A 14945-nucleotide genomic window follows, 5' to 3' on the forward strand; every position below is an offset into this window, starting at 1 on the left:
ATGTTGCCTGACCTGCTGAGTCCCTTAACACATTGTGTGTGTGTGTGCTTATGATTTCCAGCATTCGCAGAATCTCATGCGTTTATGTAATGGACAGTTGATGTTTCAAGTTGGGAGCCTTCAGTTTAGACTGAACTGAATGAAAAATTGCTGATGTTTTTATATCGGAGCTCTTGCAGATTAGAGAACATCTCATAAATCTAGAGCAGACAAAAATTATTGCTCATCAGACAATATAATTCTCAGAGGTAAGTTCTTATCACTGTCATGGTCCGGTCCGTGAAGTCTGTATTCCGGTTCACAGTCCGGTCCATCAACCCTTGCTCCAGGTTTTCTTGTCTCCCCTGTTTCTGTTCCTATTGAGCTCTAATTGAGGCAGTGTTGCTCGTTGGGGCGGGCAGCATAAATACCTTCAGAGACCAGAGCATGGCTGCTGGATTGTTCTTGTCCTTACTCCTTGTATCTCTTCCTCTGCCTTCTGTTTCCTCGCCTGAAGCCTTGCCTTGCCTTGCCTTGCCGGTAACTCTTGCCTCGCCTGTAGTTCTCGTTTCACCTTGCATTGCCTGAAGCCTTGCCTGGTCTTGCTGGTAACTCTCACCTCGTCTCGCCTTCAGTCTTGTCCTGGAGCCACCCCGTACCTAGCTCTCTTCCTGTCCCTTGCCTCTGCTGGGTAGGTCAGGTTGTCCAGCCATTACCATGCAGCTGGTTCTGTCCCTTCCTGTCCCTTGCCTCCGTCGGGTAAGCCAGGATGTCTTGCCATTACCTGCGGTTGGTTCTGTCCTTTCCTGTCCCTTGCCTCCATCAGGTGGTGAACCGTGCCCTGCCCAGGAGTACCGCGCCCTGCCCAGGAGGAGTCTCCAGCCTCCTGCCTCCTGCCAAGCCTTGCCTCAGTTCTCTAGCCTCTAGCCTGAAGACTCCTGCCTCCTGCCAAGTCTCGCCTCAAGTCTCTTGCCTCTAGCCTCAAGCCTGAAGACTCCAGCCTCCTGCCTCCTGCCAAGTTCACCTCCAGTCTCTAGCCTCAAGCCTGAAGACTCCAGCCTCGTCCTGCCTGCCAGCCGAATCTCGTCCTTGCCTAGTTCTGGGGTCCAAGCCAGAGGCAAGACCCAGGTACTGGGTCCTTGTCCAGTCTCTGGCTCGGAGTCCAAGCCCGGGCTCCTAGCTCTCTTGTCCTGTCCTGTTCCGGGTTCCCGGTTTTCGTGTCCATGTCCTTGCCCTCACCCTGTATCCTAGTCCTGTCCCTAGTACTTCAGTGTCTGTGTCTTGCACTTGAGTCCATTCCTAGCCTCCTCCTTATGTCAATCACAGACAGTGGTGGGTGCATGTAACACACTGCCATGGTAGAAGCAGAGACTTTTGACAGATTCAAGAAACTCCTAAATAGGTACATGGATGAAGGAAATATGGAGGGCTATGTGGGAGGGATGGATTAGATTATTCTTAGAGTAGGTTAAAAGTTTGGCACAATATTGTGCTGTGCTGTGGTTCGTTCATAGCTTGTCACACCAGACAGCCAGCCACTCTAGTGTTGTTTGGTTGATGTTGAGCAAGGTCAGTGTCAGCCAAATCAGGTGAGAGTGGGCAGTTCTGCAGAACGTGTTCAAAATTCTGCACCTTTCGCCACACTCACGTGATTCGCTGGTCTTTAAACGCCACTTCACCATATTGTCTCCCATCCTACAAACTCCCGCTCTCACTCTGTTGAGAGTGCACCACTTGCGTCTGTCAAGCAGTGCCCTGTCTGGCAACATTTCTGTGGGGTCTTGCATGGTATCGTTTGGTGGGGTTCTGGCTTCTGTTTGTTGCCAGAGGTCAATCCTGTACGTTTGGGCGGATATTCCTCATGGTAGCTCCCCCACCGTAGCAAAGCTTTTCTTCGATTTTAGGTGATTGGATGCTGGCATATGATGATGTAGTGGGTGCCGTGGATCCAAGTTCTGTTTACCTTTATCAATTTTTGTTGTAATGTGTCTTCGGATCTCTGGGGAGCAATGCCTGCAAGTCTGTAAATGATGGTAGTGGGTGTGGGACGTAGCGTGCCCATGATTATTCAGCAAGCTTCGTTAAGCAACGGGTCTGTTTTCTTTGCATGGGCTGATCTGCCCCACACAGGTGCACAGTATGCTGCAAGTGCATACCAGAGTGCCAGGGCAGATGATCTAAGTGTGTGAGCATTAGCTCCCCATTTCATGCCTGCTAATATTTTCAAGAAAGAATTGCAAGAGCCAACTTTCCCTCGGAGCTTTTGGATGTGGATTTCAAATGAGAGCGTCCTATCCGGTTTCACACCCGGGTAAATTGGAGTCGGATGGTGTTCAAGCTCCTGCCCACACCAGAAGATCTTGAGTTTCCGAGCTGCTTCTCGATTCCTCAGGTGGAATGCAAACACTTAAGTTTTTGATGGATTTGGGTTCAGAGACCATTTTTCATAATACTGCTTCACTGCTTCGAGTACTGCTGTAAGTTTTACTTCAACTTCATGGAAGGGGTTAGCTTGTGTTGCTATGCATAGGTCATCTGCATAGATAAACCTGCATGTGCTAGGAAAGGTTGGTTGGTCATTTGTGTAAACATTAAATAGCAGAGGTGCCAGAACTGATCCCTGTTGTAGTCCATTCTTTTGTGGATGCCACCTATTCTTAATTCCATTAATTTCTACATAAAATCTGCGATTTTCTAGAAGGCTTCTTATTACTTTGACTGTGGTTTCACTCTTTAACATTTTAGATAATTTCAGTAGAAGGCATCTGTGATTCACAGTGTTGTATGCTGCTGTTAAGTCAACGAATACTTCCCCTGTAATTTGTCTCATTTCAAAGCTATCCTCAATATACTGGGTTAAGTTCAGGACTTGCGTGGAGCAGGAGCGGCCTGGCCTGAACCCGGCTTGGTCTGGTGTTAGAAGATCTTCAACTAAGGGGGATATTCTTTTCTGTATGAGTCTGTCATAGAATTTATAGACGGTGCAGAGCAAGGAAATCAGTCTGTAATTTTCAGGAATGTTGGTGTCTTTATTGGGTTTCAGGAGAGCAACAACTTTGGCTCTTCTCCACTTTTTAGGTATTTTTAATGATCTTAGGCAACAGTTAAAAAGGGCCAGAAGCCAGTGGAATGCTTTAGGTCCAAAATATTTAAGGAATTCATTAAGAATCCCATCTATGCCAGCAGCTTTGTTGGATTTTAGCTGTGATACTTCATCCTTTAATTCTTCTAGGGTGAGAGGTGGGAATCTATTATTCCCATTTGAGAGAGCTGACTCCATCTCCTGATGTTGCTTTTTCTTTTGCCTCCGTTCCTTGTCATTTGGTCGACCATTTAGTATTAGTTGATGGGCAACCTGATTGGGTGTTACGGCAGCAATTCTCTGTGGTGGTCTATTGTCTGAGTTGAGTTTCGAACAGTTGCCCATGCATCTTAATGTTCTTGTTCATGTCTGTGTTTTCTATCAGTTCCTATCAACATTGTTGTCTCTCTTGGCTCAGTAGGGACAGAACTGACTCTCCTATTTCAGTTGTGTCTTGACCAAATGGGTCTTGGTCGTATTAGCTGACATATTCATTATAACTTTGCTTGATATCACTAGTCAATCCCTGAATATATTTGGTTCTGTAGCCTCTAGGTATGTTCTGCTGTGCTGCTTTCCAGATTAGTCGGAAAAATTCATCATAATGATCAGGTTCTGGTGGTATGGTATCGATAAGTTGATCAAGGGATTCTGCAAAAGGTGTCCAATTCACTTTTCTCAGGTTAAATCTTGATTGGTACTTTGATGGTACAGGTCTCAGAACTGGAAGGGATTCTACCTGGACTGGTCGGTGTTGGGATTTGGGTATATGTTGGAGGATTGTTCGTGTGAAGAGGTTGGAGCTTGTTGAGGTAACAAAGGCAAGGTCTGGGTTGTATCCTTTTCTCCATCTGGCACTTCTGAAGGTAGGGGTGTCCTTTGACTCGTATAGTAGCTCAAGGCTGTTGTTTAGAGCCCATGATACAACTTCCCCATTTGCATCGTCATCTTTGTATCCCCAGTTGGTGCTATGTCTGTTAAAGTCACCAATAATCAGGTACATTTTGTCCTGGAGATCTAGGTTAGGTGGCCACATGAATGGTTCATTAGGGGGTTTGTAGACTGAGATGATATTTATGTGTTTTGTTTCAAATTTAAGAAGTTCCATTGAGCCAGCTTGGATGTTTGCTGCTCTTGTTACTATAGATTTATTTTAACAAAGATTGCATTTCCATAACTTTGGCTAGGAGTGTCAATAGCCAAGTGCATTCCTGGCACATAGGGTTGGTTGTTCAGCCTATGAGTTTCTTGTATGCACAAGATGTCCGGTTTTAAGTTTGCCAGGATTTCTGCTTTACTGTGGCTGAAGCCTTCGATGTTGTGGCTAACGATTACATGATTTCTAGTGGGCCGAGGGTTTATTATTTTACCACCCACTAGATCACTTGGTCTGGTGCGTAATGTCAGGATTGGTCTCCTTTCAGATTAACGGGGTCACGGCGTGTACGTTCCTGACTCGACTCCTGTGCTGTGATAATCTGCTGTGTGTTCTATGTTCTATCTTTGACCTCAAACTAGAGAAACCTGCCGTGTTTTAAAATAGAATGATATAACTAAATGTTGGGAAATGGAATAGATCAATTAGGCTGCATTCTATATTCTACATGTAAAGGATTTGAGGGTCAGAAGAAAATGTGCTTTGGGTCATCTCAGCTCCCTCACCTGACTACAGTATTTTTTTCTTTATGGATGCTGAACAACAATGTAGCATGTTTCAGGGAATTTCTGTTTGAAGTTTCAAAGCATTTTGTCTCACACCGTGAGAAGCCTTTAATGTATTACCACGTGCTGGGTCCAAAAACAGACTCTGAAAATGTAAAAGCAGTAGAATAATTGACTAAATCAGTCAATACTCATGTACATGCATACCAGAAAATATTTCGAACTTTCAGGATAAAACTCTTGAAGAGGACTGGGTCATTTGATGCCATTCAATGTATTTACACTTAGCAACTTTAAACTCCACTCAGTGCCCAAGGCTTTCTCAATTTATACATTGTTTGGGATAAGGATCATTGCTTTTGAAAGAACATACAAGTTCAAAGGGAAGACAAAACATAATAGTTTTGATGTTCTGTTTCAGGCTTGCTTCTGATTTCTTTTGTGTATTTAATATTTCATTTCCCTTAAAATTGTGTGTAGATTTTCAAAGTCTATGTGGAACGCCTGCTTTGATTCTCTTCAGCTGTAAAGCCAAGTTCAATATTGTCCTGACATCACAGTATTGGCAGGACACCACTGCAGTTGTCCTACTAACAGGTTTAAGAATCTTAGAGCATAGAGTATTACAGCACAGGAACAAGTTACATTGTTGCGCCAAATGAATTAAGGGGTCAACATAGTTGTACAGAGATTAGATCATCACTTTACAGTGCCTGAAAACACCAAACAGGGTTTGATTCAGGCCGCTGTTTGTGAGGAGTTTGTGTGTTTCTCCCATGACTGTGTGAGAATTCTTCAGGTGCTCTGGTTTCCTCCCACTTTCCAAAGATGTCCTGTTAAGGTTAGTAAGTTGAGGGCATATGATGTTGGTGCTGGAAGCATGGCAACACTAGCGAATTGCCAAGCACAATAATGGCTGATTTGATTTGACATGAAAGTGACACAATTCACTGTATGCTTCAATGTACATGTGACAAATAAAACTAAACTTTATCTTTAAATCAGTAATCAAATTGCTTCTGCCTACACAAAGTCCATATCCTTCAATTCCCTGTACACTTACCTGCTTATTTAAAAGCATCTTGAACACATCTACCAGAACTATCACCACCATCGCTGGCAGTGCAATCCAGTCACCCACCACTCTATGTAGAGAAAAAGAACCTGCCCACACTTCATCATTGAACTTAGCTTAAATGCATGCACTCTGTTTCAATCCTGGGAAGATGATACTGGCTGTCTACTCTATTTGTCACATGTACATACAGTAAAATGTGTTGCTTGCATCAAATAAAATCAGTGAGGATTGGGCTGGGCAGCCATAAGTGTCACCACTTCTGGCACCAACATAACATGCCTACAACTCAGTAACCCTAACCCATACCTCTTTGGAATATAGGAGGAAACGGGAGCATAAGGAGTAAATCCACACGATCATGAGGTGAACGTACAGACTCCTTATAGGCAGCAGCACGAATTGAGCTCAGAATCAGAATCAGGCTTCATGTCACTAGCATATGTCATGTAATTTGTTGTTATTTGGTAGCAAAACATTGCAATATATGATAGTTATTTTAAACTATAAATTATGATAAGAAATTATACAGTATATAAAATATAGTGAATTGAATTGACTTTATTTCTCACATCCTTCACATACATGAGGAGTAAAAATCTTTATGTTACATCTCTGTCTGAATGTGCAATGTGCAAATTATAGTAAACTTGTAATAAATAGTATGTACAATAAGATATGCAACAGACCAGTCAATGTAGCTTAGAAATGCAATTGTGGCAGTGTGAATTAATCAGTCTGTTGGCCTGGTGGAAGAAGTTGTCCCAGAGCTTGTTGGTCTTGTCTTTAATGCTGTGGTACCATTTCCCGGATGGTAGCGGCTGGAACAGTTTGTGGTTGGGGTGACTCGGGTCTCCAGTGATCCTTTGGGCCCTTTTTACACACTTGTCTGTGTAAATGCCCTGAATCATGGGAAGTTCACAACTACAGATGCACTCGGCTGTCCGCACCACTCTCTGCAGAGTCCTGCGATTGAGGGAAGTACAGTTCCCATACCAGGCAGTCATACAACTAGTCAGGATGCTCTCAGTTGTGCCCCTGTAGAAAGTCCTTAGGATTTGGGGACTTACGTCGAACTCCTTCAACCATCTGAGGTGAAGGAGGCATTGTTATGCTTTATTTGCCGCACAGCCGGTATGTACAGACCAAGTTATGTCCTTGGGGCAAAAGGAGAACACAATAAAGAGAGATAATACTGAGTAGTGTTCATGGGTTTATTGTCCATTCAGACATCTGATGGCAGAAGCTTTTCCTAAAATGTTCAGTGTGTGTCTTCAGGCTCCTGTACCACCTCCTTGATGGTAGAAGTGGGAAAAAGGCATGTTGAATTCACTGGTAAGGCCTTACTGGGAGTATTGTGAGCAGTTTTGTACCCCGTATCTTAGAAAGGAGGCACTGAAACTGGAGAGGGATCAAAGGAGGTTCACAAAAATCATTCCAAGATTGAATGGCTTGTCATATGAAGAGCGGTTGATGGCTCTTCAGGTGACCTAAATGAAACCTATCAAATGGTGAGAGACCTTGATAGAGTGGCTGTGGAGAGGATGTTTCCTATGGTGGAAAAGTCTAAGACCAGTTGATACAGACTCAGAGTAGAGGGGAGTCCTTTTAGAAGGGAAGTGAGGAATTTCTTTAGCCAGAGAGTGTTGGTTGGGCATGAAGGATATGGGGAGAAGCCAGGAGTTAGGGGCTGAGAGGAAAAATGAATCAGCCATGATGAAATAGCAGAGCAGACTCAATGGGCCAAATGGCCTAATTCTGCTCCTATATTTTAAGGTCTTCTGGTCTTATGTTCTGGGTGATTGTGACCCTTAATGTTGAATGTTGCCTTTTTGAAGCATTGCCTTTTGAATATGTCCTCAAAGCTGGGGAGGCTAGAGACCATGATGGAGCTCACTGAGTTCACAACTTTCTGTAGCATTGTCTGATCCTGTGTATACCCCTCCGTACTTGACAGTGATGCAACCAGTTAGGATCTGGTGATTGCTAGCTCTGTAAATGAGTTATGCTAACTACTAGGCTATTGAGCTCACTCAGTATTTTAGCATTGATCCAGCATTTTGTTTCTGATGCTCAAGATTTCCAGCATCTACAGAATTCCTTGTGTCTGGACATCACTTCCTCAGGAAGCAATTTGTCCAGACTGTTTTTTTGACCCAAATACCTTCAACTGCTCCTCAAATGATTCTCAATATGTAATGAGTTTGGAAATTGTGGTGCTTGCTGATGATTGAAAAATGTGCAGTTCCATTCTTAGCTTTTCAATAGATGAAGTAGCCATCCTGGATATGATAGGCCGAACAGTTGCCCCCAATTTACTGTCAAAATATCATCCAGCAGGTCAGGAAATTATTCACTCAAAGTTTTGTTTGCTGACCAGTTGGTTAAAATTTAATTGATCCAAGATTTTTTTTTAGCACAGAGGCTGCTACAATTTCTTCTGAAACATAGTATCAATGAGCTTACAGCACCACAGCACAGAAACAGGCCCTTCAGCACATCTAGTACATGATGACCTGCTTTTTACTGCCTAGTCCCATTTGCTTGCTTCTGGACCATAGTCCTTCGTCCCCCTCTCATCCGTGTTCTTCTACAAACTCCTCTTCAATGTCAAAGCCGTTCTGTTAACATTACTCTTAAGTTATTGCAGGTTTGGACAAGGAACCAGATTACAGCATAGGGAGAGGCTCTTTGGCCCATCTGGTACATGGAGAACTGTTATTTTGCCTTAGTCCCATCAACCTGCATCTGGTCCATATCTGTCCGTAACCCTCCCATCGATGTACTTACCAAAATTTCTCCTCAATGTTATAATTGAAGCCACATCCACGAGCAGCTCATTTCACACTCTCACCACACTCTCAGTGAAAAATTGTCCCCTCAGTTTCCCCCTAAATATTTGTCCCTTACCCTTACCCTGAGGCCTCTGGTTCTAGTCTCACCCAACCTGAGGGGTAAAAGTCTGTGTGCATTCACCCTAACTATATACCTTGCAATTTTGTATGAATTTGAACTTGTGAGAAATTGGACTAACAGTTGTAAAGGGGCCAGACGCACCCTTCCACTTCACAAAGTGGAGAATTTCAAAAACACAAGCGATTCTGCAGATGCTAGAAATCCAGAGCAACACCTACAGAATGCTGAAGGAACTCAGCAGGTCAGGCAGCGTCCATGGAATAAGCTGTCTATGTTTTGGACCAAAACCCTTCATCAGGTCTGGAAAGAAAGGGTGCAGCTGGCAAAATAAGAAGGTGGAGGGAGGGGAAGGAGCACAAGCCAAAGGTGATAGGTAAAGTCAGGTGGGTGGAGTAAGGAGCGGGTGAAGTAATAAGTTGGGAGGTGATAGGTGGAAAAGGTAAGGGGCTGGAAAAGAGGGAATCTGATAATGGACCATGGGAGAAAGGGAAGGAGGAGGGGCACCAGTGGGGGTGGTGGTTTGATAAGCAAGAAAGGAGAAGTAGTAAGAGGCCAGAGTGGGAATTTGAAGAAGAGGGAAGGGGGAGAGGGAGAGGGAGACAAATCACTGGAAGTTGAAGAAATTGATTTTCAGGTCATCAGGTTGGAGCCTACCTGAACAGAATATGAGGTGTATGTGAAGGATTATGACAATTTCATATAAAGCGGGTTATGAAAATTTCATTCCTTTAAAAGCAGCACCATGCAATAGATTGAGTAATATGTCATTACCACCTCGGCAACAGAGGGAATGGTCAGTGAAGGGGACTGATGCAGATTAGAGCACTTCATTAGCAGAATGTAAAAGCTCCCTTGGGCAAGTAGTTGTCTAAACATGGTGATAATTTGGATGCACTTTACCACAACTATAATATAGTTAAAAATAATGTGAGTTGAATAAAGAAGGATGTAAAAAAAAGAAAACACAATCTTCTACACTTAGTGACCACTTTATTAGGTACACCTGCTTGTTAAGGCAAATATCTAATCAACTAATTGTGTGACACCAACTCAATGCATAAAACTATGTAGACATGGTCAAAAGGTTCAGTTGTTGTTTAGACCAAATATCAAAATGAGGCAAGAAATGTGATCTAAGTGACGTTTAGCATGGAGTGATTGTTGGTGCAGACAAGGTAGTTTAAGTATCTCAGAAACTGCTGATCTCCTGGGATTTTCATGCACAACTGTCCCTAGAGTTTACAGAGAATAGTGTAAAAAACAAAAAAAAAAAAATCCAGTAAGCTTAGGTTCTGTGGGTGGACATGCCTCATTAACGAGAGAGGTCAGAGGAGAATGACTAGATTGGTTCAAGCTGACGGAAGGTGACAGTAACTTATTTGACCATACATTACAACATTGGTTTGCAGAAGAACATCTCTGAATGAACAACACGTTAAACTCTGAAGAGGATAGGCTACAGAAGCAGAAGGCTATGAACCTACACTCAATGGCTACATTATTAACTATAGGAGGGATTCCTATGGAGGAATTAGGTCAAAGTCTAAGTCCCCACTCTCCATTCACAGACCAGCAATGCAGATGTGGGACATTCATGGTCGGATGTTGGACCTGCAGAGAGTGGATGAGGGTCCCCCAATGCCAAAGAGTTGTATAGTTGGAGTTCTGGGTGGGCAGGAAGAATGAGTGCTGATGACTTCCTGGGTTTGCAAATTGGTGAGACCAGATTTAAATGCCTAATGTTTGGGGTGATCGCAAGTCCAGAATTTGAGGTCTAGTGTTCTGCGGGCAGCAGGTTCTTGAGACGATGCCAAAGATGAGGCTCGAGAGACACATTAGAAATCCTGAAGATGAGGTCCACTGGTTGGAGTTGAAACTGCAAATCTCTGAATCTGCTGGGAAAGTCAAAGCCCAGTGTATGCAGGCCTGAGTCCATGTCCACTGGAGGCTGTCCAGGGGTTAAAGATGTGTGGGTGGGAGGGAGGAAAAGAGCTTGTTTTGCTGTTGATATTTTGTTGCCTGTTGAGTGCTGTGTTGTTCTGCTGAGCACTGTGGGCGTGCTAAGTGAAAACCACCACGAGGATCATCGGGATCTCCCTCCCCATTTATGACACTTACCTGTAGTGTTGCAGACACTACAGGTCTGAAGCATTATTGAAGATCCTTTCCATCCATCGCACAATCTCTTTGACCCACTACTATCAAAAAGGGGGTACAGGAGCATCAGGACCAGAGCTGCCAGAGTGGGTAACAGCTACTTTGCCCAGGCTGTGAGACTAATGAATACCATGCCTCCACTGAGGTCTTATCACTAGGACAGCGAGCTGTTTACTGTTACCTGTGCTGTGCATTACATGCATTTTGAGTGATATTGTATTCACCTGTTTGTGGTACAGGTAATGTTTTATTTTATGTGCTGTGTGTTGTAAATGAACCATGGTTCGGAGGAGCATTGTTTCATTTGGTTGTATATATGTACAGTCAGATTACAAGGAACTTGAACTTGAAGTGACAAATAAATGAATCTTGAATCTTTATAAAACTACGTTGGGCTGCATGTAGCACCAGTGACGGAGTTCATTTCCTGTCGCTGTTTGTAAGGAGTTTGCACGTTCTCCCTGTAACTAAATATGTTACAGGTCTAGTCACATCCCACATTCCAAAGACTTATACGTTAATAAATTGTGGACATACAGGATAGGGTTTGTGAAAGGTAGGCATGCTATGTTGGTGCAGGAAACATGGTGATATTTATGGGCTGCACTCAGCACATCGACCTGTGTTGATCATTGATGTAAACTATGTATTTCACAGTATGTTTCGATATACTGTACATGTGACAAATTTAAGCTAGTCTTTAATGTTTAATAAATATATGCAATAGCAAGGGGAATTGAACAACAGATTTCCTCATTACAATGTGAGAGTCTTCAAATGCTTAATGATGATTCATCTCTCTCCTCTTTTGCAGCCTTCACTTTATTGTCTTTGACACTGAGGCATCACACGACATCCTGAAGGTGTGGGATGGTCCGATAGAGAGTGACATGTTGCTGAAGGAGTGGAGTGGTTCCTCATTGCCCGATGACATCCACAGCACATTTAATTCCATCACACTTCATTTTGACAGTGACTTCTTCATCAGCAAGACAGGCTTCTCCATTCAGTTCTCAAGTAGGTGATTGTTCACTGTCTCCTTATCCCTGACTGCGTATCCTTGCATACTGCTTTACATAATTCATGGCAGCAAAGATCCCCAGCAGCGCCCGTCCCATCTGCCTGCATTGACCCTTCTCCCTTACATCTCGCCAGTACTGCTGGCCAGAAGGTGTCAGAGTCTTGCGGCCCCTTACACCAGGTTCAGAAGCAGTTGTTGCACCACAGCCATCGAGCTCCTAGACCGGCTTCGTTCCCCTCAGCGCTGAACTGACGTAGCCCATGGATTCACTTTTGGGCAATTGATGGCTCATGTTCTGTGTATTACGTGTTTACTTCCCTTTTTTTAGTATTTGCACCATTTGTCCTCTTTTGCATATTGGATGTTTGTTTGTCTATTTGGTGTGTGGTTTTTCATTTATTCGATTGTATTTTGTTTTCCTGTGGGTGCCTACATTCTTCAATAATAAATTTACTCTGAAACTTTAAAAGTAAGTAACATTAACTTCTGGATCCAATGGCTATGCTCCAATGTCCATCAAAACTAATGCGGGGGGTGGGGGTGCCACGGTAGCATAGCAGTTAACAAGTCACTATTACAGCTTGGGAGGTTGTAGTTTTAAGTAAAATTCTGATGTCATCTGTAAGGAGTATGTGAGATGATGGGTTTTCTCCCACATTCCAAAGACACACTGGCTGGTCAGTAAATTTGTCATTGTAAATTCTCCTGTGATTGGGTTCGGGTTAAATAAGTAGGTTGCTAGGCAATGTGGCTCGATGGTCCAGAAGGGCCTATTCCACACTGTCTTTAAATAAAAGTAAATAAATGGATCATTTGGTCTGTGATAGAAAAAGGAGTGAAAAACATTTGTGTATCCAGTGTGGGACATTGAAATAATTTTCTAATTTGCTGATCTCACAATACTTTTGAAGTACTGTGCTTAGATTTTTATTAACGTATAACTGAACAGAGAGTATTGGGTTAGGTTCTGATTGCGTCTTTACTGGAAGCTTTAGAGGAGGTACAGAGGAGGTTTACCAAGATACTGCTAGGATTAGACAGCATGTCTCATGAGGCTAGGTTGAGCCAGCCAGGGCTTTTCTCTTTGGAACGAAGCAGGATGGGATGCAACTTGACCAAGATATATAAGGTCATGATATGCATAGATTGAATGGACAGCCAGTGACCATTTTCCAGAGCAGCAATGGCTAATACCAGAGGACATCCATTTATGAGGGCACAGATCAGAATAGAGGGCCATACATTTATAACAGAAAGGAGGAGTGGTGAATCTGTGGCGTTCATTGCCAAGAATGGCAGTAGAGGCTGAGTCATTGAGTATATTTAAAGCACAGGTTGATAGTTTCTTGATTAGTCAAGGTGTCAAAGTTACAGGGAAAAAGCAGGAGAATGGGGTTGAGAGGGATAATAAATTAGCCATGGTGGAATAGTGGGGCAGACTCAATGGCCAAATGGCCTAATTCTGCTCCAATGTTTTATAGCCTTAAAATCAGTAGAGGAAAGTATAGGGGAGATGTCAGAGGTAGATATTGTACATGGAGAATGGTGGCTGCCTGGAATGCACTGCTGGGAGCGATGGGATATTTAAGAGACACTTGGATAAACACATGGATATAAGAGGGTTTTGGGTTGTATGGGAGTAAGGTCACTTAAAGGGTTGGCATAACATTGTGGGCCGAAGGGCCTGTACTGTGCTGTTATGTTCTGTTACTGCAGAAGCTATGTATCAATATAAAATGTGATTTCCAAACAACAAGCTGATGTTTAAATTGGAGCAATACAGCACAGGAACAGTCCCTTTACCTCACAATATTTTGCCAAACTAATTAAACTAGCAATTAGCTGCATAACTAACCTACTCCGTTCTGTCTATACAATGTCCATTTCCCTCCATTCTCTGCACATTTATGTGTCTAAGTACCTTTTTAAGCACCTCTATTATATTTGCCTCCTTCACCACCCCTGGCAGTGCATTCTAGGCACCCACCTCCCTCTATCTAAAAATAGCTTTTCCCTAATATCTCCTTTTGAACTTACTCTTCTCATTTTAAATGCACACCCTTGGGAATTGGGCATTTCAACGTCAGGGAAAAATAGTAACAGTCTACTCTCTCTTTGCCTCTCATAGTTCATAAACTTCCACTGTTTCCTCTCAGCCTTCTCCAATCCAGAGAAAATAAAAGTTTGTCTAACCTCTCTACACTGAACATGCTCACTAATTCAGGCAGGATCCAGACAAATCTTTCCAAAAGCCTCCACATTCTTCCTGTTATGGAGTAACCAGAATTGAATGCAATACTCGAGCTATGGCCTAACCAGAGTTTCATGAATAATTTTATAAACAATATTTTATAGTAGGTTTCACAATGATCCTAATGAATGTTGTGGTGGGGTGTTTCAGCCTGATTTGGAGTCTCCCCCTCCTGCCTCATTTCCAGCCATGATGGGTAACCCTCATCCGCTTAAAGATGCCGTACCTGCATTCTTGAGGGTTAAGTCCACTGGGTCCTTCATAAGAATGCAAAATCTGTAGATCATTAAGTTGATTTAAATGTACATTGCTTCAAGGCAAACTACATGCTGCAGGTTGCAGTGAGAGTAATTCAAAAGAGATACATTTAGAAGTATTGTATGTAGCCGACAGAACGTCACCATGGTTCACCGCCACCATCTTGCTCTAGTTTCCTAACCAGTCTGAAAAAGGCAGGCTCTAACTGTGGTTAAATGTTTCACAAGTAGTTGGAATAGTGGAACTAGCATCCAGACAAAGGTAAAAACAGCTGAGTTATGTTGTTTTCCATTTCTTTTATTAAAAATAATATTTACTGCAGCTTCAACAGCGACTACTTGCAATGATCCTGGAGTTCCCCAGAATGGGACAAGGAGTGGAGACAGCCGAGAGCCGGGGGATACCGTGACCTTCCAGTGTGATCCAGGGTATCAGCTAGAAGGAACTGCTAAAATCATGTGCGTGCAGCTGGACAATAGATTCTTCTGGCAACCTGATCCCCCAAGCTGTACAGGTACTGTATTAATATTTCATGTTTACATGT

General features: G+C 43.1%; 1 protein-coding gene across 5 annotated transcripts in view; it reads left to right on the forward strand.

Moving 5' to 3' along the window:
- The window catches only part of LOC134341158 (CUB and sushi domain-containing protein 1-like), a 2430601-nt gene that overhangs the window by 1943169 nt on the left and 472487 nt on the right, over window positions 1–14945 (forward strand). For all 5 annotated transcript variants that reach the window (XM_063038952.1, XM_063038962.1, XM_063038968.1 and 2 more), the window contains 2 exons: window positions 11686–11888; window positions 14724–14915. In XM_063038952.1, the coding sequence (XP_062895022.1) occupies window positions 11686–11888; window positions 14724–14915 (395 nt within the window). The remainder of the gene's footprint in view (window positions 1–11685; window positions 11889–14723; window positions 14916–14945) is intronic.

The sequence above is a fragment of the Mobula hypostoma genome, chromosome 2 (assembly GCF_963921235.1).
Source record: "Mobula hypostoma chromosome 2, sMobHyp1.1, whole genome shotgun sequence".
In the NCBI taxonomy this organism is placed as follows: Eukaryota; Metazoa; Chordata; class Chondrichthyes; order Myliobatiformes; family Myliobatidae; genus Mobula; species Mobula hypostoma.